At 66.8% G+C, this 24526-nt stretch overlaps 1 protein-coding gene across 4 annotated transcripts in view; it reads left to right on the top strand.

The window, feature by feature from the left end:
- Positions 1-23817, top strand: part of EMID1 (EMI domain containing 1) — a 45112-nt gene extending 21295 nt beyond the window's left edge. For 2 of the 4 annotated variants that reach the window (XM_075012537.1, XM_075012536.1), the window contains exons 6-16: positions 6139-6200; positions 7319-7463; positions 8577-8684; positions 9344-9544; positions 10739-10828; positions 11052-11104; positions 11324-11386; positions 11853-11897; positions 12331-12375; positions 17738-17822; positions 20314-23817. In XM_075012537.1, the coding sequence (XP_074868638.1) occupies positions 6139-6200; positions 7319-7463; positions 8577-8684; positions 9344-9544; positions 10739-10828; positions 11052-11104; positions 11324-11386; positions 11853-11897; positions 12331-12375; positions 17738-17822; positions 20314-20462 (1046 nt within the window). In that variant the 3' untranslated portion in view covers positions 20463-23817. Of the gene's footprint in view, positions 1-6138; positions 6201-7318; positions 7464-8576; positions 8685-9343; positions 9545-10738; positions 10829-11051; positions 11105-11323; positions 11387-11852; positions 11898-12330; positions 12376-17737; positions 17823-18957; positions 19049-20313 lie in introns of all 4 variants that reach the window. The other 2 variants (XR_012647985.1, XR_012647986.1) reach the window with 2 other exon arrangements.
- Positions 23818-24526: the final 709 nt, after the last annotated feature.

The raw sequence follows: 24526 nt of genomic DNA, 5'->3' as shown, positions 1-24526 counted from the left end.
TGCAGCCAGGTCAGGGGTGAGTGATCGGTGTACACGGTGAAACGCCGTCCAAACAGGTACGGCTGCAGCTTCCCCAGCGCCCACACCATGGCCAGACATTCCTTCTCTATGGCCGCGTAGCTCTGCTCCCGGGGCAGCAGCTTCTTACTCAGGTACACGATGGGGTGTTTCTCCCCTTTGTCATTCACCTGCATTAGCACCGCCCCCAGCCCCACGTCCGAGGCATCGGTGAACACCAGGAAGGGCTTGTTGAAGTCTGGATTTGCCAGCACTGGGGCCCTGACCAGAGCCTCCTTCAGCGCGCAGAGGGCCTCTTGGCACTGCTCGGTCCAGACCACCTTGTCAGGCTTTCCCTTTTTACACAGCTCCGTGAGGGGGGCTGCGATGGAGCTAAAGTGGGGCACAAACCTCCGGTAGTACCCCGCCATCCCAATGAAGGCCTGGACCTGCTTCTTAGTCTGGGGTGTTGGCCAATCTCTGACAGCCTCCACTTTAGCTGGCTCTGGCTTTAAGCAGCCGCTGCCCACCTTGTGGCCCAGGTAGATCACCTCAGCCATTCCCACCTTGCACTTCCCTGCCTTGATAGTCAGACCAGCCTTCTGGAGTCGGTCCAGCACCTGCTTGACTTGGGACACATGGTCCTCCCACCTCTGGCTGAAGATGCAAATGTCGTCCATGTAAGCCAGGGCAAAGCTCTCCATCCCTTTCAGTAGCTGGTCCACCAGACGCTGGAAGGTAGCGGGTGCCCCCTTGAGGCCAAAGGGCAGGACCAGGAACTCGTAGAGCCCCACAGGGGTGATGAAAGCCGACTTCAGCCGGGCATCTTGGTCTAATGGCACTTGCCAGTACCCCTTGGTGAGGTCTATGGTGGTGAGGTAACGGGCTCCCCCCAGCTTGTCTAAAAGGTCATCAGGCCTGGGCATGGGGTAGGCGTCCGAGACAGTGATGGCGTTGAGCTTGCGATAGTCCACACAAAACCGAACAGACCCATCTTTTTTAGGGACTAACACCACGGGAGAGGCCCAGGGGCTGGACGAGGGTTGGATCACCCCCAGAGCCAGCATGTCTTCAACCTCCCGCTCTATGTCCTGAGCCGTCCTCCCTGTGGCTCTGAATGGCACACACTTGATAGGAGCGTGGGTGCCTGTCTCTATCCGGTGGACAGCCAGGTCAGTGCGTCCGGGCCTGTCCGAGAACAGCTGTTGATGCGAATGCAGCACCTCCTTGATCTCCGTCTGCTGGGCAGGGGTCAGCTGGTCTGAGAGGGGAATAGACTCCAGCAAGGAGCCGGCTCCAGTCCTTGTGAGTAAATCCACCAAGGGATCTTCCCCCTGCCCCTCCCAGTGTCTGCACACGGCCAGCACCAAGTCCTCTCTGTCCCAGTAAGGTTTCATCATGTTCACATGATAGACCCGGTGGCTGTGGGCCCGGTTCGACAGTTCCACCACGTAATTCACGTCATTTAGCTGTTTGACGACCTTGAAGGGCCCATCCCAGGCCGCTTGCAGCTTGTTTCGCCGCACAGGTATAAGGACCATCACTTGATCCCCGGTGGCGTAGGCTCGGGCCCTGGCGTTACGGTCATACCAGACCTTTTGCTTCCTTTGGGCCATGGAGAGGCTCTCCCTGGCCAGGCCCATGAGCTCGGTGAGTTTTTCCCGGAAGGTCAGTACATACTGTACCACTGACTCCCCTTCAGGGGAGGCCGTCCCCTCCCACTCTTCTCTGAGCAAGTCCAAGGGTCCCCGTACCCTCCTTCCGTACAGCAGCTCAAACGGGGAGAACCCCGTGGATTCCTGGGGCACCTCCCTGTATGCAAACAGCAGGTGGGGTAAGTACTTGTCCCAGTCATGGGGGTATTGATTCATGAAGGTTCTCAGCATCTGCTTCAGAGTCCCATTGAACCTCTCCACTAGCCCATTGGTCTGCGGGTGGTAGGCTGTGGCCCAGGTGTGCCGGACCCCACACTTGTCCCACAAGCTTTGCAGTAGGGCCAACATGAAGTTGGACCCCTGATCTGTGAGGACCTCCTTGGGGAACCCCACTCTGCTGAAAATGGACAGCAGTGCATCTGCCACGGTGTCAGCGTCGATAGAGGTCAAGGCCACTGCTTCTGGATATCGCGTGGCAAAATCTACCACTACCAAAATATATTTCTTCCCCGAACGCGTTGCCTTGCTGAAGGGGCCCACTATGTCTATAGCCACTTTCTGGAAAGGCTCCTCTATGATGGGCAGTGGCCTCAAGGCAGCTTTCCCCTTGTCCCGGCTCTTCCCCACCCTCTGGCAGGGATCGCAGGACAGGCAATACAGACGGACAGCTGCAAAGATCCCTGGCCAGAAAAAGTTCTGTAACAACCTTCTCCTGGTGCGGTGGATCCCCCGGTGTCCTGCGAGCGGGACATCATGAGCTAGGTACAGCAGCCTGCGCCGGTACTTTTGGGGAACCACCAGTTGCCTCTGGACCTTCCATGCCTCCGCTTTGCGTCTGGGAGCCCATTCCCGATACAGGAATCCCTTTTCCCACAGGAATCTCTCCCTGCAGCCCTTCCCCAACTGTGGAGCTGGGCTGAGACTGGCCAGTTCCCTCAGCTTCTGCAAGGAGGGGTCTCTCTGCTGCTCTGCCTGGAATTCTTCCGCTGGGGCAGGGGCGGAAGCTACTTCCCCATCCCTGCCTGGCTCCAGCACCCCTGGCCTGTGAGATCTGGTTTTTGGGAACCCCCTTTCTCTCAGGGTTGGCCCCTGTGGCTCCTGTGACTTTGGCTGGGCCTGTACCCCTGAATCTGGGGAGCGCACCCCTCGTCTTCTTTGGCTACGGGTCAGGACCAGGGCACGAGGGCGTTCACCTTGCCAGTTCTCCAGGTCAGCCCCCATCAGTACATCCGCCGGCAAATGGCTGTGCACGCCCACTTCCTTGGGGCCTTCCTTCTTCCCCCATTTCAGGTGCACCCTCGCCATGGGCACCTTGAAAGGGGTCCCATCAATTCCTGTTATCGTCAGGTGGGAATCGGGTATCATGCAGCCCGGTGCCACCACCCCGGGTCGGGCCAGCGTCACGTCAGCGCCTGTGTCCCAGAACCCCGTGACCTTTTTCCCGTCTACCTCGAGGTGTTTGAGACACTTGCTCCACAGAGGCATTGCCGCCCCCACTCTGTAAACTGGCCTCTGAGCATTTGGTCCCCCTGAGGAGCTGGTCTGTGGGGCGGATTCGGCCCAAGCCGAGTGCCCATTGTCAGCACCACCCGCCTTGGCCGCCAGCCCCTCTGGCTTCTGGGACCCCACCCAGTTGACTCCATGACCCCCCGGCCTGCTCAACCTGTCTGGGAGCCTGGGGCACTGGGCTGCTCTATGCCCCTTTCGCCCACAGCGGTAACAGCCTGGGTCTTGTTGTGTCCCTCGGGCCGGCTGCTCTGTCCGGGCTCTGTTTGGCTCTCTGGGGGGTGGGTGGCTGGCCCCTCTTTCCTGGGCTTGCCCAAGAGGTGGTCCCCTCTGTCGTACAGTTAGGGACCGGTCTCTCTGAGATTCTCGGTTTCTCCAGGACTCCCTCTCCCTCCGGGACTCCCTCTCTCTCCGAGACTCCCTCTCTTTGTGGGGCTCACTTTCAAACCTGGCCCGGCTGTTTGTGAAGTCATCTGCCAGTTTCCCTGCATCATGTGAGTCCCCCGGCTTCCGGTCCACGAGCCACACCCTCAGGTCAGGTGCGCACATCTCGTAGAATCGCTCCACGACCGCCAGCTCGATCAGGTCGTCTACGGACTGGACTCCCATTCCGAACGCCCACTTCTGGTAGTATTGCTTCAGGCGGGCGGTTGTATCTACGTGGGTTTCCTCTGGCCTCTTCTGCGCCTCCTGGAACTTCTTTTTGTACATCTCTGGAGTCAGCCCGAACTTATGCAGCAGGGCCTGTTTGAACCGTTCATAGTCCCCAGGCTGCAGCCCCACCAGCTGGCTGAGCACCGCTGTGCCCTTCTGGCCCAGCAAGGGGGTGAGGTGCCGGAGCCACTCATCTGGGGGAACCTCATGCAACTCACAGGCTCGCTCAAAGGCGGTAATGAACTCGTCCATGTCCCCTGTGTCCTGACACTGGGCCAGCACACGCGTCTCCAAGTGACTGGCCACCCCGATCCGTCTGGCCCTCTCCCCGCTTACCGCAGCTGGGGTCTCTTGGCGTCTCGCCTCTGCCATGGTTCGCTCATGCTCCCGCTCTCGCTCTCTCTCCTCACGCTCTCTTTCTCGTTCCTGGCGCTCGTGCTCACGCTCTCTTTCTCGTTCCTGGCGCTCGTGCTCACGCTCTCTCTCCCGTTCCTGGTGCTCCAGTTCCCTTAATTTCACTTCGAGCTCCAGCCGTTGCAGCTCTGCGGTGGGGGACTCTGCCCGCGATGGACCACCGCTAGCTGAGCGCGACCTGGCGGGCACCGCGTCTGTCTGACGGCGTCGAGCCCCTGCTCCTGTCGGAGAGTCCGAAACGCTTCCCGAGGTGGACCGGCCACTTTCTGTCGGGACAGGCTCTGCCCCCCCGGATCGGTCATTCTCTTCCAGCTGTGCCATCAGCTGGGCCTTGGTCGCCTTCCCTACGGTCAGGCCCCTCTCTCTGCACAGCCCCGCTAGCTCTGCCTTCAGGAGTCGGGTATAATCCATCTCCCCACTGTCTCCCGGGGTATCCACTCACCAGCAGCAGCTGCAGGAATGGCTCTGTTCCCCCTCTGGCTCTTGTGAGACTCCTTCCTTCTCTGGTGCTCAGTCAGCCACTGCTGGGAGCTCATCCGTGGGTGCAGTGCATCCCACTGCTGACACCAGTGTGATGGGGTTCAGGGGTCCCCCTGCACTGCACCCCGTCCGCTGGCAGGAGAGACTCTCACTCAGCAGGTACAACAGCAGGTTTATTAGGCAACAGATGTCCAGTTTCTCACAGAAACAACAGCCTAGCAGCCAGAGACAGTCCTTCCAACCTGTCCTGGGGGGAAGACCCCGAGGGGGGCCCCTCTGGGGTGTAGCTTTCCCCCTCCTCCGGCTGGCTGCCTCCCAGCTCTCCCTTTTCCTAGCCTCTAACTGCCGCCCCCGATTCAAAAACCCCAGCTCAGCTCCTCCCTGCTCTTTGTTCAGGCAGAGGTGTTATCTGCCAGTTGTAGCCCCAGGGTCATCCTTAGCCACCGGGAGCTGCTGCTTGCCTCGGACATCCAGCCTGACTCACACATACACCCCCCACTCCATCACACTGAGGCAGAGGGAAGTTCTCCGTGCTGGGGTGGGGGTAATTACGATGCCACTGCCATATTCCCTCGTGCGCTGCACCCCCTGAGGGCCAGGACCCCAGTCTTCCTGGCGTGGGAGCCTGTGGCCCTGCAGAGATGGCAGAAGGCCTGGTTATTTGCCTGCGGGGGGGAGTGGCATATTGGCAATGAGACCCTGGCCTCCCAACCCCTCTGCCGAGGCACCTCCAAAAGCTCAGGAGCATCGGCCTCTGAGGAGAGCCCCCGGCGGCCCACCCCAGGTTCCACAACTGGCCTGGCCACGTGGCACACCCTGACCTGGCTGCCTGGTGAGCCCACGTCTGCCTGTGCGTCACTCGCCAGCGCTGTGGGGCAGGTGTCCACCAGAGCCATCCTTGGCCAGGTCCTTGTGGCCCTGCTGCGGCTCTGTTCACTGCTTGGGTGAGGGTCGTCCCTAGCCATGGGGCTGGGCCCACGCGGGTGCTGGAGAACTGGCTTCCCACAAACGCTCCCCCCTGCTTACTGGAAAACGACACCCGCCTCATTCTTCAACCCCCCGGCCGGGACAGGCACAAACACTCGTCAATTCAAGGCAAGCTCCCGACGCCCAGCCGAGTCCTGACTCTGCTAAGGGGCAGCGGGCCAGGGAGTCCCTGGAGCGTCTCTCGGCTCTGGCTGACGGGCAGCCGGCGAGCAATGGCGGGGCAGAGGGGCGTGCTTGGCCGCAGGAAGGAACCGCTCGTTTCTTCCACTCCCCAGAGGGACAGGATGCTGTTGGCCAATGAATTACTGGTAGGGTGTCTGTGATGGTCCGCGCCGAGCCAAGCACAGAATGGCAGCTGGTCCCTGCCTCCCCGCCCCATGCAGGGCTCGTAGGCCCAGCTCCCTCCCCAGTCGCGTTACTCCTTCCTCCTCCGCTTGCTTTCCAGGGTGCTTGAATTGCAGCAAAGTGGTGGAACTGACAGCCCGGCTCAGCGGCCTGGAAGCCAAGGTCAGTGTCTGGCTCGCAGGGGGCTGGAGGAGAGACCCCCCTCCTCAGGCTGGGATCAGAGAGCAGAGGGGCAGGTGATTGGGGCAGGGGGATGGGCCTGTGATGGGGCTCACACATCCAGCCTGAGTCTAATGTGCACTTCCCCCACACCATCACAGGGGCGCGGGAGCAGTTTGGGGTGCAGGAGAGGCCATGAGGTGCAGGGGGCTGGGGTGCAGGAGGAAGTGCAGGAGGGGCATCAGGGTGGATGCTGGGGTATGGGAGGGGATATGGGGTGCAGGGGCTCAAGGTGGAGTGCAGGGTGTACAAGGGGGGTCAGGGCAGGGGGCTGGGGTGCAGGGGCTCAAGGCAGATGCAGGATGTACAAGGGGGTTGGGGCAGGGGGCTGGGGTGCAGGAGGGGACATGGGGTGCAGGGGCTCAAGGTGGGGTGCAGGGTGTACAAGGGGGGTCAGGGCAGGGGGCTGGGGTGCAGGATGGGACATGGGGTGCAGGGGCTCAAGGTGGGGTGCAGGGTGTACAAGGGGGGGTCAGGGCAGGGGGCTGGGGTGCAGGGGGGACATGGGGTGCAGGGGGGTCAAGGCGGGTGCAGGGTGTACAAGGGAGTCGGGGCAGGGGGGTTGGGCAGGAGGATGGGGTATAGGAGGGGGCTCAGTGTGGAGTGTGGGGTGCAGGAGGGGCTTGTCTCTGGGCAGGGCGGCACCATGTCAGGCTGTGTGCAGGCTGCCTACCCACAGTGCCCCCAGCGCCTGCCCACCCAGAGCAGCTGGGCGCACATGCCTCCTGCTGGCCCTGCGCCCTTAGGACCGTCTCCACTCCAGTGTAGCCAAGGCCTCGGGAAGCGGTTTAATACAAGCCTCCGTCGCCCGCAAATAGGGCGTCTGCACAGGGCTGCCTGGGCCAGCGTACTGCCCGTCTGCGCAGAGATCGGGGCTGCCCTGGCCCTCGCGCCCACTCTGCCTGCAGCAAAGCGGCGAGTTCCTCTGGCCGGCCAGGGCAACAGGCAACTTCCTGCCTAGAGGGGCAGCACGGGAGCCGGGTGGGAGTTGACAGGGGAGAGTGACCTCCAGCCTGGGGACTGCAGGCCACAGGCGGCTGGGAACTTGCTCTTGCTCACAGGTGGCGTTACTGTCAGCATCTGAGCCTCCGAAGTCCTCAGGCCCCGACAGGCCCCTTGGACCCGATGGGGCTGCCCCCTCAGATTCCCACCTGCTCTGGGGGTCTCCCTCCGCCCACGGCAGCCCCGGGGCTGGTGGTGAGAAAGGTGAGTGAGACTGGGGAGGGCTGGGGAGGAGCAGAGGCGGCTGGGGTGCTGGGTACCTGCATCCCGCCCCCGCAGACCTCCCCCGCCCAGCTCTGGGGCGCCCCAGTGCCCTGCGTGCCCGGCCTAGAGGTGACTTCCGCGGCCCCTGCTGGCGCTAAGCACGGCCGCTGGGCCTTTCCAGCGGTTCAGGGTCCAGCCCCACGCACTTGAGCAAAGCTCCCGGGGCTGGCAGGATGGGCCCCTCCTGCCGTGGGGGGCTCTGGGCCCTGGCTCTAGAGGGACAGCAGAGGGTCCCCATTGCCCCAGGCTCGAAATCACAGGCCAGCAGCACCTCCTTGGCTCCGCACTGCACCGCGCCCAGCAGCACCTTCCTGCCCCCCACGGCAGCTGCCTGGCAAGCTGGACGGGCTGCTGGGGGCATGTTCCCAGCTCGGGCTGCAGGAGAGACCAGCGAGGCCCCTGGGAAAGGCTGAAGGACGCCCAGGGGGTTGCAGCAGGGAGATGGGGAGAGGAGCTGGCAGCTTGACCCATGCCATCGTCCCCACCACAGTGACACCCTGGGCTGCTGCTTTCAGGGCACAGATTGGGAGGGGGGCGTGTTCCCAGCCAGCCAATCAGCGTGGGAGAGTCAGGCTCCAGCCCCACAGGCTGGAGGGAGGCTGGTCCTGTGCCCCTGCATATGGGGTCCATAGGGTGCTGTGTGGCGGGAGGCCTGGGGTCCGTAGGGCGCTGTGGGGCGGGAGGCCTGGGGTCCGTAGGGCGCTGTGGGACGGGAGGCCGAGCAGATGTGCCCCTCACAATGCCAGCCCCACGGCATGGGCAGCTGTGGCTCTGGCTGAGGGGAGCCTCGGGCCCCATATGCTGTCCGAGCACAGGGTCTGGGCACGCTACGGGCAGGTGCCAGCATGGGGGAGTGGCTCGTCCCACTCCAGAGCAGGGCTGCGGAGAGGGCCCCTCGGCCCTTCTGTGCCCCACGGCCGTCCTTTGGCCGGAGCATGGCCACCCTCCTGCTTGGGGGCTGGGGTAGCACCCCCAGGCTGCTCCCGCCCCACCAAGGAGGCCCCTGGCAGGTCTCCTCTGACTGGCTTCTTCCTTCTGCTTCTTCCACGGCAGGGAACCCAGGCTCCCGTGGAGCCGCGGGCCCATTGGGTCCGAAGGGAGATGCTGGCAGCCAGGGGCCGTCAGGAGTTCCTGGAGCCAGGGGTCCTCCTGGGCCTCCCGGTGAGTCCTAGACGCCGAGCTTGGCCCAGAGGAAGGCACCAGGAGCTGGGGACTCCAGCTCCCTGCACCTCAGCGCCCACTTCGGACAAAGTCAGGGGCAGGCCGTCACGAGTGCCAGCCCACTCCCGGCAGCGCCAGGCCCTGGGGCTAGCTGGCGTTCATTGGCCAGACGTGCCAGAGCTCAGCGCTCCTCTGCTGGCAGCCACAGGCTCCAGCCGCACCCTGGGCCGGCGTGGGGCAGCCCGGCAGTCCCAGGAGGCAGAGGGGCCAGATAACCCTGGTGCTGGGCACAGCTGGGTCTCTGCCATGGGGCAGTGCTAAGAGAAGGGAAACCCCCTCCCCCACACTCCCGGGCACACACCGGCCTGGGATCTGCCTCACACCGCACTGGAGCATGGGAGGTGAGCGGCTCGTGCTGTGTGCCAGGCTGGTGCGGCAGGGCTGCCTGGCACCTTCTGCAGCTCCACCCTCAGCCCTGTGGCCAGGCTGAGGAGATGCCCCCAATGCCTTTTGCTTGGCTGTGGGTCGTACCGTCGGGCGGCTGTGTGGGAAGGATTCCCCGCCTGGAGGCCCTGCCTAGGGGATGCCCTTGGCTAGCACACCAGCCTTGCTGGGACTCAGCCCTCACAAGCTCTCCTGCCTCTGTTCTTCCTCTCCAGGGCCGCCAGGGCAGGATGGAGCCAGGGGCGTCCCTGGAGAGAAGGGGTTACCAGGCCTTCCAGGGCCCCCAGGGCCACCAGGGCAGGATGGAGCCAGGGGCGTCCCTGGAGAGAAGGGGTTACCAGGCCTTCCAGGGCCCCCGGGGCCGCCAGGTCCACCTGCCCCAGTGGGGCCGACAACACCGCATACGGCCAACCCATGTGAGTAGCTGGGAGGGAGGGAGCCGGTACGGGGCACTGAGCTGCAGTGGGTTCCGGGGGACATGCCCTGGCGGGGCTGTTTTCCAGAGCAGAGGCTAAATGTCCTGCTCTCAGGCGCTCGGCCAGGGCTCTGGTCCTTTACCAGCCGTTCTGTAAATGCCTGGAGGTTGGTGCGTCGGTGGCTGCTAGCCAGGCTGGGTAGGAACGGTGCCCCTGGCCTCAGACGGCGGGCGAGGGATTGGCACCGGTTTGGTTCACTCCGCTGGGCACCTGGGACTGGCCGCTGTCGGCAGACAGGGCGCTGGGCCGGGTGGAGCTTTGGTCAGACCAGTGTGGCCGTTCTTGTGCTCTTGCGCTCCAGGCGGCGAGCCAGCCTGCCCGCAGGGTGCGCTGGGAGCTGAGCCAGGCCGGCTAGTGCCCTCCCACGCTGGGCTGACTTCCCACAGCCCCCGTGCTCACGTCTCCGGCTGCAGGCGGGTCCCAGCGGGTCGCTTCTCTCCTTTGCCTTGGCCTGCTTCCCCCCCTAGAGGCCACAGGTGTCTGCTGCAGGGCTGTATCCCACTGACGCCCCACGGCTTGGGCGCAGCTGCCGATCAGCCAGTCCCTGGGCAGCCCAGGCCCGTCTATCGGCATCTGCGCGGTGCCCCTGCAGACTGCAGCCCCGGCTCTTGTCTGCCAAGGCCGCTGCGTTCCCACGCCACGGCAGGCCAGGGAGCCAGACCCAGGTCTCCGGAGCCCCTGGCCCGCATGCCCACACGCACGGCTGTGGGAACAGCTGCTTGTGCAGGGCTGGCATGTGGCCGGGGGCCTGCGCAAGGCTGGCTGTGCACAGCGCAGTGTCTATGGACACCTCCAGATGGGGGCGGGAGCTTTGAGGAGAGCCTGCCACCCGCACAGGGCCAGAGGCTTGTGCCGAGGGCACCTCCTGAGCGCCACGTGCCCTGTGCCTGCTGGCACACCGGGCGAGGCCGATCGGCTGTCTCCATGGGACCAGCCGGCTGCTGCGTCCCCGCCTCTGCCCAGATCTCGGTGGGCGAGCGGCTGGCCTGGGCCCAGCCTGGCCCTGCAGACGGCCCATGCGCGGGGAAGTTGAGCCCCTTTCCTGTGGCCCCGGGAGGGGAAGGGGTCCCTAGAGCTCGTCCAAGCCAGCACCGCCAGCAGTCTCCACTAATCTCACCTCCCTCCATGTCCCAGGGGACCCGCTTCTGTCAAACTTCTTCATCGAATCCAGCAGCCTTGGCACCAGGGGCCCGGCTGGACCCCCCGGCCCCGCAGGGCCAACGGGTAAGTCCCCCCAGTTCCCCACTGGAGCCCTGGTGTCCAGGTAGCTGGTTACCCATCCAGTGACGGTCCCTTCCAATCCCCCACGGCCCCTTGGGGCTTCATGGGCTGGGCACTGCCCAAGGGACTCTCAGCCGGGAGACACGCACCCCAGGGGAACGCGCTGCGCGACAGCAGGACTGAGCCGGCAGAAGCCAATGTGTGTGTCCTGCACCTCTCGTTCCAGGTCCTCTGGGCCCTCGAGGACCAGCCGGGCTGCCGGGCCCCCCCGGGCGCGATGTAAGTGCTCTATGGGGGGAGGCAGGCAGCACAGGGAGCTGCCCGTGGGGCAGGGGGCAGGGCCTCGTCTCTCCCCTGGGGTGGGTATGTGACCTGCTGCCCCTTCTCCCCCCAACTCGTGCGTACCCAGGTGAGGGGGCCAGCCCCCCAGTGGGGCCGTGGCCAGGCTGGGGGAGCGGCCCTGCACCAGGATGCTGATGCTGTCATGGTGCCGTGCAGGGTTTGCCTGGCGCGCCGGGTGCTGATGGAGCTGCCGGACCCCGCGGGGAGAAAGGAGACAGGGTGAGTGGCCCTTCGCCGCCGTGGCGTGGCTAGTAGCCAGTGCTGGGCGGGAGGGGTGCACAGGTGAGGCCGTGGGTCGTGGTGGAGCAGGGCCTGGATGTTGCCATGTGTCCCAGAGGCAGGGCAGTGGGGGGCCCATAGGGGTTCCCTTCCGCCTGTGGGGCCGGCAAGGCCACCTCCACCCACAGCGGGAGATGTGTGGCTCCCCCCAGCTCTTCCTCCATCTCCAGGCTGTGCCCCACCAGGGCAGCGTAAGCTGGCAGCAGCCGGCCCCCTCCCCAGGGCTGGCAGCGACCGTTCTGGGGCTCCCCAGCCTGCGGCTGCTGCCCAAGTCAGGGTCATGCGCCAGAGAGGTGGGGCCAGGGCTGTGCCCGGTGGCCACGTGCTACCCCACTGCCCCTTCCTCTGGGGCTGGGCTGGATGGGAGGTGCCCGACGGCCACTCGCTCGCTTCTCCGTCTCTCTAGGGACCCCCTGGCTCTCCGGGGAGCAGAGGCCTGGACGGGGAACGTGTAAGTTGTGTGGCTCACTCCCCTAATCCCTTGCAGTGCCATGTGTGCTGGGGGGCCCTGAGCCTCGCCCCAGAGCCCCCACCCAGCCGGCGAGGGGCCTCTCCTCATCCCCTCCCCCCACAGCCCCCAGGAAGGGCTGTGTGAGAGCCCCGCCCGCCGTGGGAAGGGCTGCGTCGGCCCAGTGCTGGGGTATTCTGTCTCCGTTGGAGGGCTGGCGCCTGGCAGGGAATGATGCCCCCAGGGGCTCATCCTGGGGTGCCCCACGGGGGGGAGGGCAAATGCAGGGGGCTCCTGTGCTCTCCGCTCGGGGAAGGGAGAGCTTGTCAGTGTGCCCCATGCCGGGGCAGCCCCCTCCCAGCAGACCTCTTCTCTCCCCTGCCCCCTGGCGTGCCCCGGCCGGCTCACGCTGGCGCCTCTCTTGTCTCTGTCTCAGGGGCAGCCGGGTCCCAAAGGCGAGGCCGGGGAGCAGGGCAGCTGGGTAAGCATCCCCACCGTGCCGCCCTGCCCTGGGCCCTCAGTGTGGCCAGTGCCTGGGAAATGGGTGCGCCTCCAGCGTGGTCAGGCTTGGCCAGGGCCCTGCCGGGGCCTCCCCGGTGTCCCCAGCCTCAGCCGGGTGTCCCCGGAGACGGGACGGGGCATGGGCCCCTTTTCGCCCCGCCAGGCCCCTGCCCTGCCCTGCCCGTGAGCACCATCCCCTGGGAGGGCAGAGATCTGCCCCGCTCCCGGGAGTGAGCCCCTGCCCTGCGTGGGCACCGTGCCGCGACACTGGGTGTCCCCCCCCGGTAGAAATGCGCCCCTCCCCCATGGGGCTGTGGCCAGGAGCTCTCCCCCACCCCCGCTGGCAGGCCCTGGGGCCCCTGGGTGATGGCTGAATGCAGCCAGCCCTGGGCCTTTGCACGGCACACAGCACCGGGGGGGCGGGGGTGTGCGTGTGCGTGTGCGTGTGCGTGCGAGTGCTTCGGGCCCATCTCAGCCTGCCCTCCCACATCCTGAACCTGGCTCTAGCCAGGGGACTCTGCCTGGGCCTCCCACCACCCGCACGAGAGGGGCTGGGCCAGAGGCACAGCCCCCGGACACGGCCCCAGCCCCAGCCAGCCCAGCCCAGCCCAGCCCTTGGCCCTGGCTGCTGCAGGGGCTCCTGGGGGAGGCGTGAGCCGCGGGGGTCAGGCCTTAGCCCAGGTACCAGGAGGGGTGTGGCTGCCAGGCCGGGGACCTGCAGAGCCTGGCCCCAGAGAGGGGCCCAGCTGCTGCCTGGAACCTGCAGGCTGCCCCGGGCTGGCCCCAGGGAGGGCAGTGACTGGTGGTGGCAGGTTGTGGAGCTCCTTGCGGCGGCTGGGGAGGGGCGCAGCGCCAGCCTGGCCAGCACTCCCTGGCGCCCGAGCTCAGCCCACCTCCCGCCCATCTTTCCCTCTTTCTGTCTCTCGTGCTTCACCCCCCGGGCGTTTGCCGCCGCTGGGGCCCACTCCTCTGCCCTCCGCTCTCAGGGCCCGGGCTGGCTGCAGGCGCTCGCTTCCGTTTGGGCAAAGCTGCGAAGGCTGCTGGGGAGGGGCCGGGGTGCAGCGTACCCCCACCAGCCAGTGCAGCCATGAGCAGCTGTGGTGGAGCCGGTCTGGCCCCCCCGTGCCTGGCACACGTGCAGCCGCAGGGCAGGACTGGCGCAGAGGAGTGGGGGCGAGTGAGGCGGGGGGGCGGGGGGGCCAGGGCTTCCATCGCCCTCGTCCCGGTCGTGGGGCTATTGATTGAGACAGCTGTGGGGCCCTCCCTTTGCACGTCCCCGCCGGCTGCTCCGAACCCGCAGCATGAGCCTTCCTGCCCCCTGCTGCCCTCGCTCGGCCCGGGCCCGAGGCAGGGTACTCCGGCAGCCCTGCCTGGCACGCCAGCGTCTGACAGGTACCAGCAGACCCCCACCATGCACGGCCCCTCGGGGCTCTCTCCTCCCCACCCTGCGCTTGGAGAGCGGCGCCCGTCCTACCCCTGCACGCAGCCCTCCCTGCTGTGCTGCTCCCTGGCCCTGACACCTGGTGGGCAGAGGGGGGGCAAGAACACAGGACATCTGCCCTGCCCCGCCCCGCCCAGCTGTGCTCCGCCCCACCTCGCCCCGCCCCACCTCGCCCCTCCCAGCCCTGCTCCGCCCCGCCCCACCTCGCCCAGCCCCACCTCGCCCCGCCCCACCTCGCCCCTCCCAGCCCTGCTCCACCCCGCCCCACCTCGCCCCGCCCAGCTGTGCTCCGCCCCGCCCCGCCCCGCCCAGCCCTGCTCCACCTCGCCCCGCCCAGCCCCGCTCCGCCCCGCCCCACCTCGCCCCGCCCCGCCCCGCCCCACCTCGCCCCACCCAGCCCCGCCCCACCTCGCCCCGCCCCACCCAGCCCTGCTCCGCCCCGCCCCACCTCGCCCCGCCCCACCCTGCCCCGTCCAACCTGCCCTGCCCCGCCCCACCTCGCCCAGCCCCACCTCGCCCCTCCCAGCCCTGCCCCGCCCCACCTCGCCCCGCCCCACCCAGCCCTGCTCCACCCCGCCCCACCTCACCCGCCCAGCCCTGCTCCACCCCGCCCCACCTCGCCCGCCCAGCCCTGCTCCACCCCGCCCCACCTCGCCCCGCCCAGCTGTGCTCCGCCCCACCCAGCCCTGCTCCACCCCGCCCCACCTCGCCCCTCCCAGCCCTGCCCCGCCCCGCCCCACCTCGCCCCTCCCAGCCCTGCTCCGCCCAGCTGTGCTCCGCCCTGCCCCACCTCGCCCCTCCCAGCCCTGCTCCGCCCTGCCCCGCCTCGCCCCACCTCGCCCCGCCCGCCCAGCCCTGCTCCGCCCCGCCCCACCTCGCCCCGTCCAACCTGCCCCACCTCGCCCCTCCCAGCCCTGCTCCGCCCCGCCCCACCTCGCCCCGCCCCACCTCGCCCCGCCCCACCCAGCCCTGCTCCACCCCGCCCCACCTCGCCCCGCCCGCCCAGCCCTGCTCCGCCCCGCCCCACCCAGCCCTGCTCCACCCCGCCCCACCTCGCCCCTCCCAGCCCTGCTCCACCCCGCCCCACCTCGCCCCGCCCCACCCCGCCCCGCCTCGCCCCGCCCCACCCAGCCCTGCTCCACCCCGCCCCACCTCGCCCACCCAGCCCTGCTCCACCCTGCCCCACCTCGCCCCGCCCCACCTCGCCCCGCCCAGCCCTGCTCCGCCCTGCCCCGTCCAACCTGCCCTGCCCCGCCCCACCCAGCCCTGCTCCACCCCGCCCCACCTCGCCCCACCCAGCCCTGCTCCACCCCGCCCGCCTCGCCCCGCCCCACCCAGCCCTGCTCCACCCCGCCCCACCTCGCCCCGCCCAGCCCTGCTCCACCCCGCCCCGCCTCGCCCCGCCCCACCCAGCCCTGCTCCACCCCGCCCCACCTCGCCCACCCAGCCCTGCTCCACCCTGCCCCACCTCGCCCCGCCCCACCTCGCCCCGCCCAGCCCTGCTCCACCCCGCCCCACCTCGCCCCTCCCAGCCCTGCTCCACCCCGCCCCGCCTCGCCCCGCCCCACCCAGCCCTGCTCCACCCCGCCCCGCCTCGCCCCGCCCCACCCAGCCCTGCTCCACCCCGCCCCACCTCGCCCACCCAGCCCTGCTCCACCCTGCCCCACCTCGCCCCGCCCCACCTCGCCCCGCCCAGCCCTGCTCCGCCCTGCCCCACCTCGCCCCGCCCAGCCCTGCTCCGCCTCGCCCTGCCCAGCTGTGCTCCGCCCCGCCCCACCCCGCCCCACCCAGCCCTGCTCCACCCCGCCCCACCTCGCCCCGCCCCACCTCGCCCCGCCCAGCTGTGCTCCGCCCCGCCCCGTCCAACCTGCTCTGCCCTGCTCCACCCTGCCCCGTCCAACCTGCTCTGCCCTGCCCTGCCCTGCCCCGCCCCACCCAGCCCTGCTCCACCTTGCCCCACCCCACCCTGCCCTGCCCTGCTCCACCTCGCCCGCCCAGCCCTGCTCCACCCCGCCCCACCTCGCCCCGCCCAGCCCTGCCCCGCCCCGCCCCACCTCGCCCCGCCCAGCCCTGCCCCGCCCCACCCCACCTCGCCCACCCAGCCCTGCTCCACCTCGCCCCGCCCAGCCCCGCTCCGCCCCGCCCCACCTCGCCCCGCCCAGCCCTGCCCCGCCCCACCCCACCTCGCCCACCCAGCCCTGCCCCGCCCCACCCCACCTCACCCCTCCCAGCCCTGCTCCGCCCTGCCCCGCCCCACCCAGCCCTGCTCCACCCTGCACTGCTCCACCTTGCCCCACCCCACCCTGCCCTGCCCCGCTCCACCTCGCCCCGCCCAGCCGTGCTCCGCCCTGCCCCATCCAACCTGCTCTGCCCTGCCCCGCCCCGCCCCGCCCCACCCCACCCAGCCCTGCTCCACCTTGCCCCACCCTGCCCTGCCCCGCCCAGCCTTGCTCTGCCCTGCCCCACCTCTCCCTGCCCCACCCCGCTATGTGCTCCGAGCGCCTGGATGCTCGGGAAGTCAGGAGGGATCCGGGGCCGCAGCAGCACCCAACCCTCCAAAGTGCAGGACCTGTGTGGCCCTGCAGGGAGCCAAAGTAACTGGGGGGCGGTGGGAGCCTCTAGGCCATGGGAGCCCCACAGCCGCTGGGAGAGAACTCCCCCAGCAGGCCCTCGGGCCAGGCCAGGCATAGAGAGAGAGGGGGGCCCCCACGGCGCAGGCCGGGCTCATGCTGCGGAGCCAGCCCGGGCACACTGAACCTCCGAGAAGCTCCTGGCTGGCCTTGTCTTGGCAGGGCCACACCAGCCATGGGGGCAGCCCAGATCGGGCGTGGGGAGGTGGCCCTACTCCCATCCCCCAGCCACATGTGCCCGGCTACCCTGCAGCTCCCGCACTGGCCTCACTGGGAGCCAGGGTGCCCAGTGCCGGGGAGAACCAAGCCCCGGGCAGTGACCTGAGCAGCGTGGGCTGGGAGCTGGGGCACCCCGAGTGTCTCTCCTGCAGCTGCGCCTTTGTATCCAGCCGGTCTGTACCGTACTGCTGCACTGCCCGCAGAGCCAGCAGCCGGCTCTGGAGGGACTAGGGGAGACAGGCCCTGGCTCTGGGGCCCCTGGTGCACACAGCCAGGAGACAGAATGAGGATGCAAGCTCCCGGGGGGCAGCGCCGGGGTGCTGGGGGCAGCAGCAGCCCCTCCAGGCTGTCAGGAGCACTGGGCCCCCAGTTATTCCTACACAAAGGCAATGAATGAGCCCCTCGTGACTTGGCTTTGCCGGAGTCCTCGTGGGAACACACCGCAGACAGTGAGCAGCGCTCCGAAGCCAGCACAGGCACCAGTAAATCTGCTCCCGCAGCTACCGCATTTCTGCCCCCACCTGCCAAATGCTCGGCAGCTGCGCGCTCAGTAGTTGGGCCCTGAAGGCTCTGCAATGCAGCCAGCTCTGGGCTGGAGCATGGTGCTCATGCTACACAACAGGGTAGGGCAGCAGGACTTGGGGCTTGGTGTGCTGGGGCTAGTTGGGGGCATAGAGGAGGAGCAGGGGAAAGGGGCCAGGGATAGTGGTCAGCAATGGAATTCAGCCTGGAGCTGCTGCCCCATGTGAGACTTGTGCTCGTTCCCTGTCTCCTGTCGGCCGACTGAGCTTGTCTCTCCCCATCGGTGCCTGGCGAAAGCCGCATGACATCTGCGCAGCCCGGCCTGCGCCCTGAGCCTGCCCCCGTGTGCATGCAGCTCACCTCCGTGCCCAGCTGGGGCGCGAAGGGCTTTTTAACCAGCTTCCCACCTCCCAGACTGAGGGCGGCCTGGCCTGGCCTTCCTCCCTCTTCCTTTCCCAGCCCCTTTGCCGGAGGTCCTGGGGGCCAGAGGGCTCCCCCTTCATGGCTGGATCTGTCTCTTTCGTCCGCAGGGGGAGGGGTTACACCAGCTCCGAGAGGCTTTGAAGATTTTAGCTGAGAGGGTTTTAATCTTGGAAACAATGATTGGGCCGTATGGTGAGTAGAGACAGGCAGAAGGACAGAATGGCAGGCTGCTGGGGGGCCGGCTGAGCTCGCCGCCGCGGCAGGGCAGGGCAGGGCAGGAGATGGGAGGGTCCCCGCACACTGCCACCAAGCAAACAGCTTCCAGCCCTGGTACTGCTCAGCCCCAGGGGCCAGGCCGGGGCTGTGCTGGGAGCTTTGCCCGTGTGAATGGCAGCCAGTGGGATTTCCCGGCAGGGGCGTCTGTGCAAACCCCGCTAGGGGTCGCAGCACTGCGGCCTGCCCCAGCAGATGCGCAGGAGCCGCTGGAGGAAGAAAAGCCCTGACCTCCCCACCCTGCTCCGCCCTGGGAGAGAGTCCCGGGAACCAGGCCAGCAGCACCCCCGGCGCTCGGTGGGGAAGGGGCAGCTCCCACAGGCGAATGGAGCTCTGCCCCAGGGCGGCAGGTGACTCCGTGCTGGGGTGTCCCCCGGTGGTGGCAGGCAGAAGGGATTGTTAACAGCAGATTCCCCTGGCTCTTCTGGGTGGATAAGGTTGTGGTTGGCCCCACTCCGAGCGTCGGAGGCCAGGCACCTTCCCAGGGCAAAGACGGTGCTGAGCGTGTGGCAGAGGCGAAGCGCCTTTAAAACGACACTGACAGAACAGCTGCTTGGCCCACTGGCCCCAGGTGGGGTCCTTTCAGGGCACTGTGCAGGGGCCACTGTCGGGGGTGGCCACCATCCCTTGGCTCTCTGCCGGGTTTCCCACCCCCGCGCCCTGTGGCGCTTGGGGTGAGGGCGGGGGCGGGGAGCTGCACAGGAAGGCGCGCAGGGCCCAGTCGAGGAGTAAGGCGCCTGGGCCCTGATTTCTACGGGGGCTGCAGGCCCGGCCCTGCTGTGAGTTGTGCAGGCTTCTCCCCAGAGCCTGGGCATGTGTCTCTCTCAGCACAGAGCCTGCCCCCTGCTGCTCCCCCAGGGCCGGGGGCGTCTGCCTTGTGCACCTCCCGAAGGAGAACGGGAGCAATCGCCCAGCCGGGTCCGGCCCTGCGGTGGAAGTTCCTCCCCACGCTCCCAGCTGCTGGCCTGGTTCCCTGACTCGCCCTCGGTGGCGGAGCCCTCCTCCCCGGCGGGTGAATGAATTCGCACTGTGTGCTCTTCTCAATCTCCCCCAGGCCATTAGCTTACAATCCTTCCTGCAGCAGCAGGCCCAGCTGGAGCTCCTGGCTAGAAGGGTCACCTTGCTGGAAGCCATCATCTGGCCAGGTAACAAGAGGCTCGACTTTCCCCGCTCCGTTCTTCCCCAGCATGAGTTAGGCCCCGGCCAAGCTGGCTGGGCCGCTCGGAGCCAGCCCTTGGTTGGGACCCGTTGCACGCGGGCACCCTTTGCATGCCGGGTCTGGGGACGCCAACTCCTCTGTGTGTTTGGAGCCAGATGGTTGGGATTCCAGTTAGGTGCCGATACGACCCTTCCTGTCTCGTAACTGCCAGCTGGGCGGGAAGCCCCAGGGGGAGGGATCCCTAACACTAACTGCAGGGCAAGTCGGGGTGGGTCTGGCCTGCAGCACTGGGGGGGGCTCGTCGCACAGACCGTGTAGGATGGGTCGGTCTGGCCTTGTTATGCTTGGGGTGTGGTTTTTGTACCAGCATTGGCATCAGGTTGTTCTGGCACCTCCTAGTATGGGGCAGGGCTGCTACCCCCAGCATGGGGCTGGACTGGGACCTCCTGGCATGGGGCTGGGCTGGTAGTGCCTGGCATGGGGCTGGGCTGGTATCTCCTGCATTGGGGTTGGGCTGGGCTGGTACCACCCGGCATGGGGCTGGGCTGGGACCCCCCAGCATGGGGATGGGCTGTGACACCCCCAGCATGGGGCTGGGCTGGACTGGGACCCCCAGTGTGGGGCTGGGCTGGGCGGGGCTGGGACCCCGCGTGGGGCTGGGCTGCGTGAGAGCTCTGTGCGTCACACGTCCCAGGAAGGCGCATTGGCGCAGTAGCAGCCCTGAGCCTGCCGGGCTCTGCGGGCAGCACTGGCCCCTTGCCCACAGCTCGCCTTTGCCGTGTGTCAGTAAAGCTGTGGCTGTGTCGGGTCCGGGGTCTCCTCCCAGGGCTGGCGTCCCCGTGGCTGCGGCCCTTCTGGGGAGAAGAATAGCCAGGCCCTTGCCCAGGGACCCCGGCCAATATGAGGTCCCCATTCCCCTGGGCAAAGCCTTCTGGGCCCCCCGGAGGGACACGCAGAGGGAAAGGCACCATTCTGGAGACAGCCACCTCTGCTGTGCCCGGCACATGCCATGGCTCAAAGCATGTGTGGCCGGCCCAGCACCGAGCCCCCAGCCGGGGCGCCCCAGAGCCCTGTTGCAGCCAGCTGGCCTGTCAGACTAGCCGGTGCCGGGAGCTGCAGACGGGGCTGCTGGCTCGCTGGCACTGCACTAGAGCCATGGGCAGCCGGTGAGCGGTGCCAAGGCCACGCGAGCTCCCAGGCTGCCTGGTCAGGGCTCAGATTTGACTCTGTTTTCCTTCCTTCCCATGCTAGAGCCGGAGCCGGAGCCAGAGCTAGAGCTGGGCTCGGGCACCGGTCCCGTCAGCACTCGTGCCCCTGGCCTCCAGCGGGGCAGGCACGATGGGCTGGCAGCCTCCCGGATGGTCCCACGCCGGCCGGCCCCTGAGGACGAGAGCAAGTGACAAGGCAGCAGCCCGCCCCTCGGGAGCGCGCAGGAGTCATCCCCCCACGCAGGACGGCCCGGTGGGGCGCTCCTCCCCTGCGGCGGGAAGACTGCCTGGAGCAGCTTCCCCGGCCCCCTGGCCGCAGGACTGTATTGAGTGGTGCTCTGCTGTCTGACCAGTGCTGTGTGTGCTAGCTGGCCCAGGCTGGCAGCCTTCTCCCAGCCCCAGGGCCCGTCTCCCTGCCCCCTTGCTGGGGGCTCCCAGTCTCTCAGTGCTATCACCAACATGCCCTGGGCCTGCAGTTCCTCCTGGGCACTGTGCCACCAGCCCCTCTGGCTGAGCCCCGTGGGAAGGGAGGCCTGAATCGAGCAGAGGCACCCGACAGGCGTTCGTTGGGCGTTTGTCTCATCTCGGAGCCTCCAGATCTGTGTCAGTCTTCCCTGACCCACGTGGGGAGCAGGCTGTGACCCCCGGCAGGCCCCTTGCCTGCTGCTGTGCTGGGTGGAGACCGGGCTGGGGCCAGACCCTACCCCCAGGCTGTGCTTGCTGGTGTGTGGGACTCAGCTGCACCCAGCCCGCTCCTGCTTCTTACCCCCAAGGGTTCCCCTGGAGCTGGGCAGATCCTCTTCCAGCATCCCCAGCCCAGCTGGGGCACCTCCCCATGGAGCTGGGACCTTCCAATGTCTCCGGGGAGCTGTCGCTATGGCTGGGCACAGGCCAGGCCACAGCTCCCCTCCTCGCTCATCAGTCAGGGGACCCAGCATCCCCCCTGCTAACCACGGCTGGAGAGAGGGGAGGGTGGAGACATAGCTAAACCCTACCTGGACAGTGGCACACCCTTGTTCCACCTTCCCCATCCTCCCTGCTGTCCTGGCTGCTGTGCACACCCTGCCCTGGGTCCTGAGCACCCACTAACATCCAGGCCCAGCACCGGGAGCAGGGCATGCACCCCAGGAGCCAGCACCCAGCACTACTGTGCCAGCACCTGGGAGTGAACTGCCCTGGGCGGCACGTGCTTGTGAGCCTGGCCAGCTGGAGGGCAGAGGGTCAGCGGGCTGGCAGCGTGGCTGTGCAGCCAGACCAGGACTGGCACTGCCAAGGGGAGGGCGCTGGCTGGCAGCCTGGCACTCTCGATGTCCTGCACTCCAGCAGCTCTGCCCTCATCCAGAGGCTGCCCCGTGGGGAGCAAAGGACCACCGGTGCTCGGCCACAGGCAGTGCCAGCTGCATTTCTCCAGCAAGGAGCAGCACTAGGTCACCAGGGCTCTGGTTGCACAGCCCCCCAGACAGCATATGGGCACCAGGTATGTGGCAATGGGGTGGGGCTCTCTGGCCCCCACAATCCTTGGCTCCAGACAGAGCCAGCGCCGGTGGGGGGGTGATGCTGGCACTCTCCAAGCAAACCCCATGGAAGCTGGGCACTGTCGTGTCTGCAGCTGTGGGGCCAGGAGCCAACCCTGTGGAAAGCCAGGCAGAGGGAGCACGTGCCACCGTGACTAGCCTCCCCCTTCCTCTCCCCATCAGACCCCAGTTCTGCCCTCCTGCCCAGTCCCAGGCCCCCAGCCACACACTCCAGGCTGCCGGCCCTCCCCTCCAACTGCAGCGGGGGGCTCTCACAGAGCAAGCCACACCCTGCCTCCCACCAAGTACTGAAGGGCCCCCGCTGAACCATGGGGGTCGAAAGCAGGCCTTGAGGCACGGGGCAGCGCAAAGCCCATTCCTGGAAGCACAACCCATGAGCTGGGGGGCCTGCCCCCTCTACCCCCTAGGGCCCAACTCCAGGCCTGCAGCATGCGGTGAGGCTGGAAAACAGGCCAGCTCCCTGGAGCCTGAGCTCTGCCCCACCTTGCATTGTCCGGGGCAGTGCTGTGCCCTTCAGGGGCAGGGAGGGCGTGTCCGCAGCTCTCTGGGAGCCCTAAGCAGGCTGCCTCCGGCTGGCATTACAAGCCTGCTCTGGCAAGGAGTCCCACAGGCTGACTGCGCTGTGTGAAGAAGGGCCTTTTATTTGTTTTAAACCTGCTGCCCATTAATTTCATTGGGTGTCCTCTAGTTCTGATATCATGGGAACAAGTGAATAATTTTTCCTTGGTCATGTCCTCCACGCCCCTCATGATTTATAGACCTCTATCACTTCCCCCTTTGTCTCCTCTAAGCTGAAGCGTCCTAGTCTCTCTAACCTCTCTTCCCGGGGGCGTGCCTTTCCTTCAGCAGGTGTGGGGTGGAGGGGAGCTCCCTGAACCGAGTAGGAATGTGTTTGGGGAGTAGTATCTGGGCCAGCCCCCCGCCCCACATCCCACCCATAACACTCTGCTGTGCAGCCCTTGGCCGGGGGGGCAGCTGGCAGGTGACCCACACCACGCGTCCCTCCCTGCCCTCTCCAGCCAGGTCTGCACCAGGGGGGCCTGTTGCGCCCAGGGGCATACAGAAGGCACCCAAGTATGGACCCAGGGAGATGCCAATAATTTGCCCTGTAGCATGGTGTCCCGGAGGGGCCACGAACCATCTCCCAAGGGGTTGGCTGTACGTGGGCCAGGAGGAGGATTTCCACATGCCGCTCCACGCTGCCTCGCTCCCTGCGTTGGGGTCTAGGCTCCCTGCCGCAGCTAGCCAGCTTCCCCCGCGGCTCTGGGGAGGGCGAGGTGGCATGCCCCTGTGATGGGGCTCAGGGGTCCCCAAGCGCTGCCCCCCGGCCACAGGCAGGAGTGACTCACTCAGCAGGTAGAACAGGGAGTTTATGAGGTGACAGAGGCCCAGCTCAGCACAGAGGTGTCAGTGCAGCCGGCAGAGACAGTGATTCCAACCCGTCCTGGGGAGAGGAGCCCGAGGGGTGCCCCAGCTGGGCTCTAGCCTCCCCTTAGCACAGACTGGCTGCCTTCCAACTCTCCCCCCCCTACTTCTAACTGCCACCTCCGATTCAAACCGCAGCTCAGCTCCTCCCTGCTCTGTGTTCAGGACAGAGGTGTTACCTGCCAGCCTAGGGTACAGCCCAGGGGTCATCCTTAGCCGCTGGGAGCTGCTCTGCCTGTCACACACATCCAGCCTGAGTCTCCCACATGCACCCCCCCACTCCATCACAGCCCCCTACCAGGCTGGGCCCTGGCTCGGGAGTTGAAGGGGGGACCCCATGCAGCCTTCTGCTAGGCACTGGCGTCTCTGCCCATGCTTGGGACAGCCAGCGGCGTGGGGAGCTAAACCCTGGAGGTGAAAAGGAGCATCTCAGTGAGTGGTGCTCTAGGGGTGTGGGGGCCAGGCTCTGCCTGAGCTGAATGGGGGTCACAATGAGCCCTTCTGCCCCCAGCTGCTGGAGGCTGCTCTGGGCCAGCTGGTTAAATGATGGCATGACCACGAGCTCTGGGAGGGGGTGGGCTGGGTACCTTGGGGAAGAAGCAGGAGGCAGCTCTGTGTGTGGAGTGAATAGCAGGGGCAGGGGAGGGACATTGGGGGTGCCTGGGGATGATGGGGGCTTGGTGAGGGCTCAGGGCTTGTGGCAGAGCCCAGGGGCGCCTGGGATGGATGGCAGCCTGCAGAGCTGGCTGGAGGGGCTGGCTGACACCTGGTGGAGGAGTCTCGGCTGCTCCTTCCCTGCTGAGATAAATCAAGTACATAGGACTGAAGTAGGTGGCAGAGGGATGGGGGATTTGTCAATTTTTATTGCATTTTCTTTTGGGTCCTCTGTACTTACAAATGTCAGTCAGTACTGGAAATTAAACTGATCTGAACAAGGGAGTCTGTCCCACGAAAGCTCATGACCGAATAAATCATTTTGTTAGTCTTTAAAGTGCTACATTTCTGCTGCTCTGTTGGAGTACAGACGAACATGGCTACTTCTGTGTTACTGTAGAGAAATTAGATGTCTTCAAGTCACCAGGGCCTGATGAAATGCATCCTAGAATACTCAAGGAGCTGGTAGAGGCAGTATCTGAGCCTTTAGCTATCATCTCTGAAGAGTCCTGGAAGTCGGGAGAGATTCCAGAAGACTGGAGAAGGGCAAACATAGTGCCCATCTATAAAAGGGGAAATAAGGACAACCCAGGAAGCTACAGACCAGTCAGCTTAACTTCTGTGCCAGGAAAAATAATGGAG

Source organism: Carettochelys insculpta, chromosome 18, assembly GCF_033958435.1.
Source record: "Carettochelys insculpta isolate YL-2023 chromosome 18, ASM3395843v1, whole genome shotgun sequence".
Classification (NCBI taxonomy): Eukaryota; Metazoa; Chordata; order Testudines; family Carettochelyidae; genus Carettochelys; species Carettochelys insculpta.
This window is presented reverse-complemented; position numbering and strand designations above follow the sequence as displayed.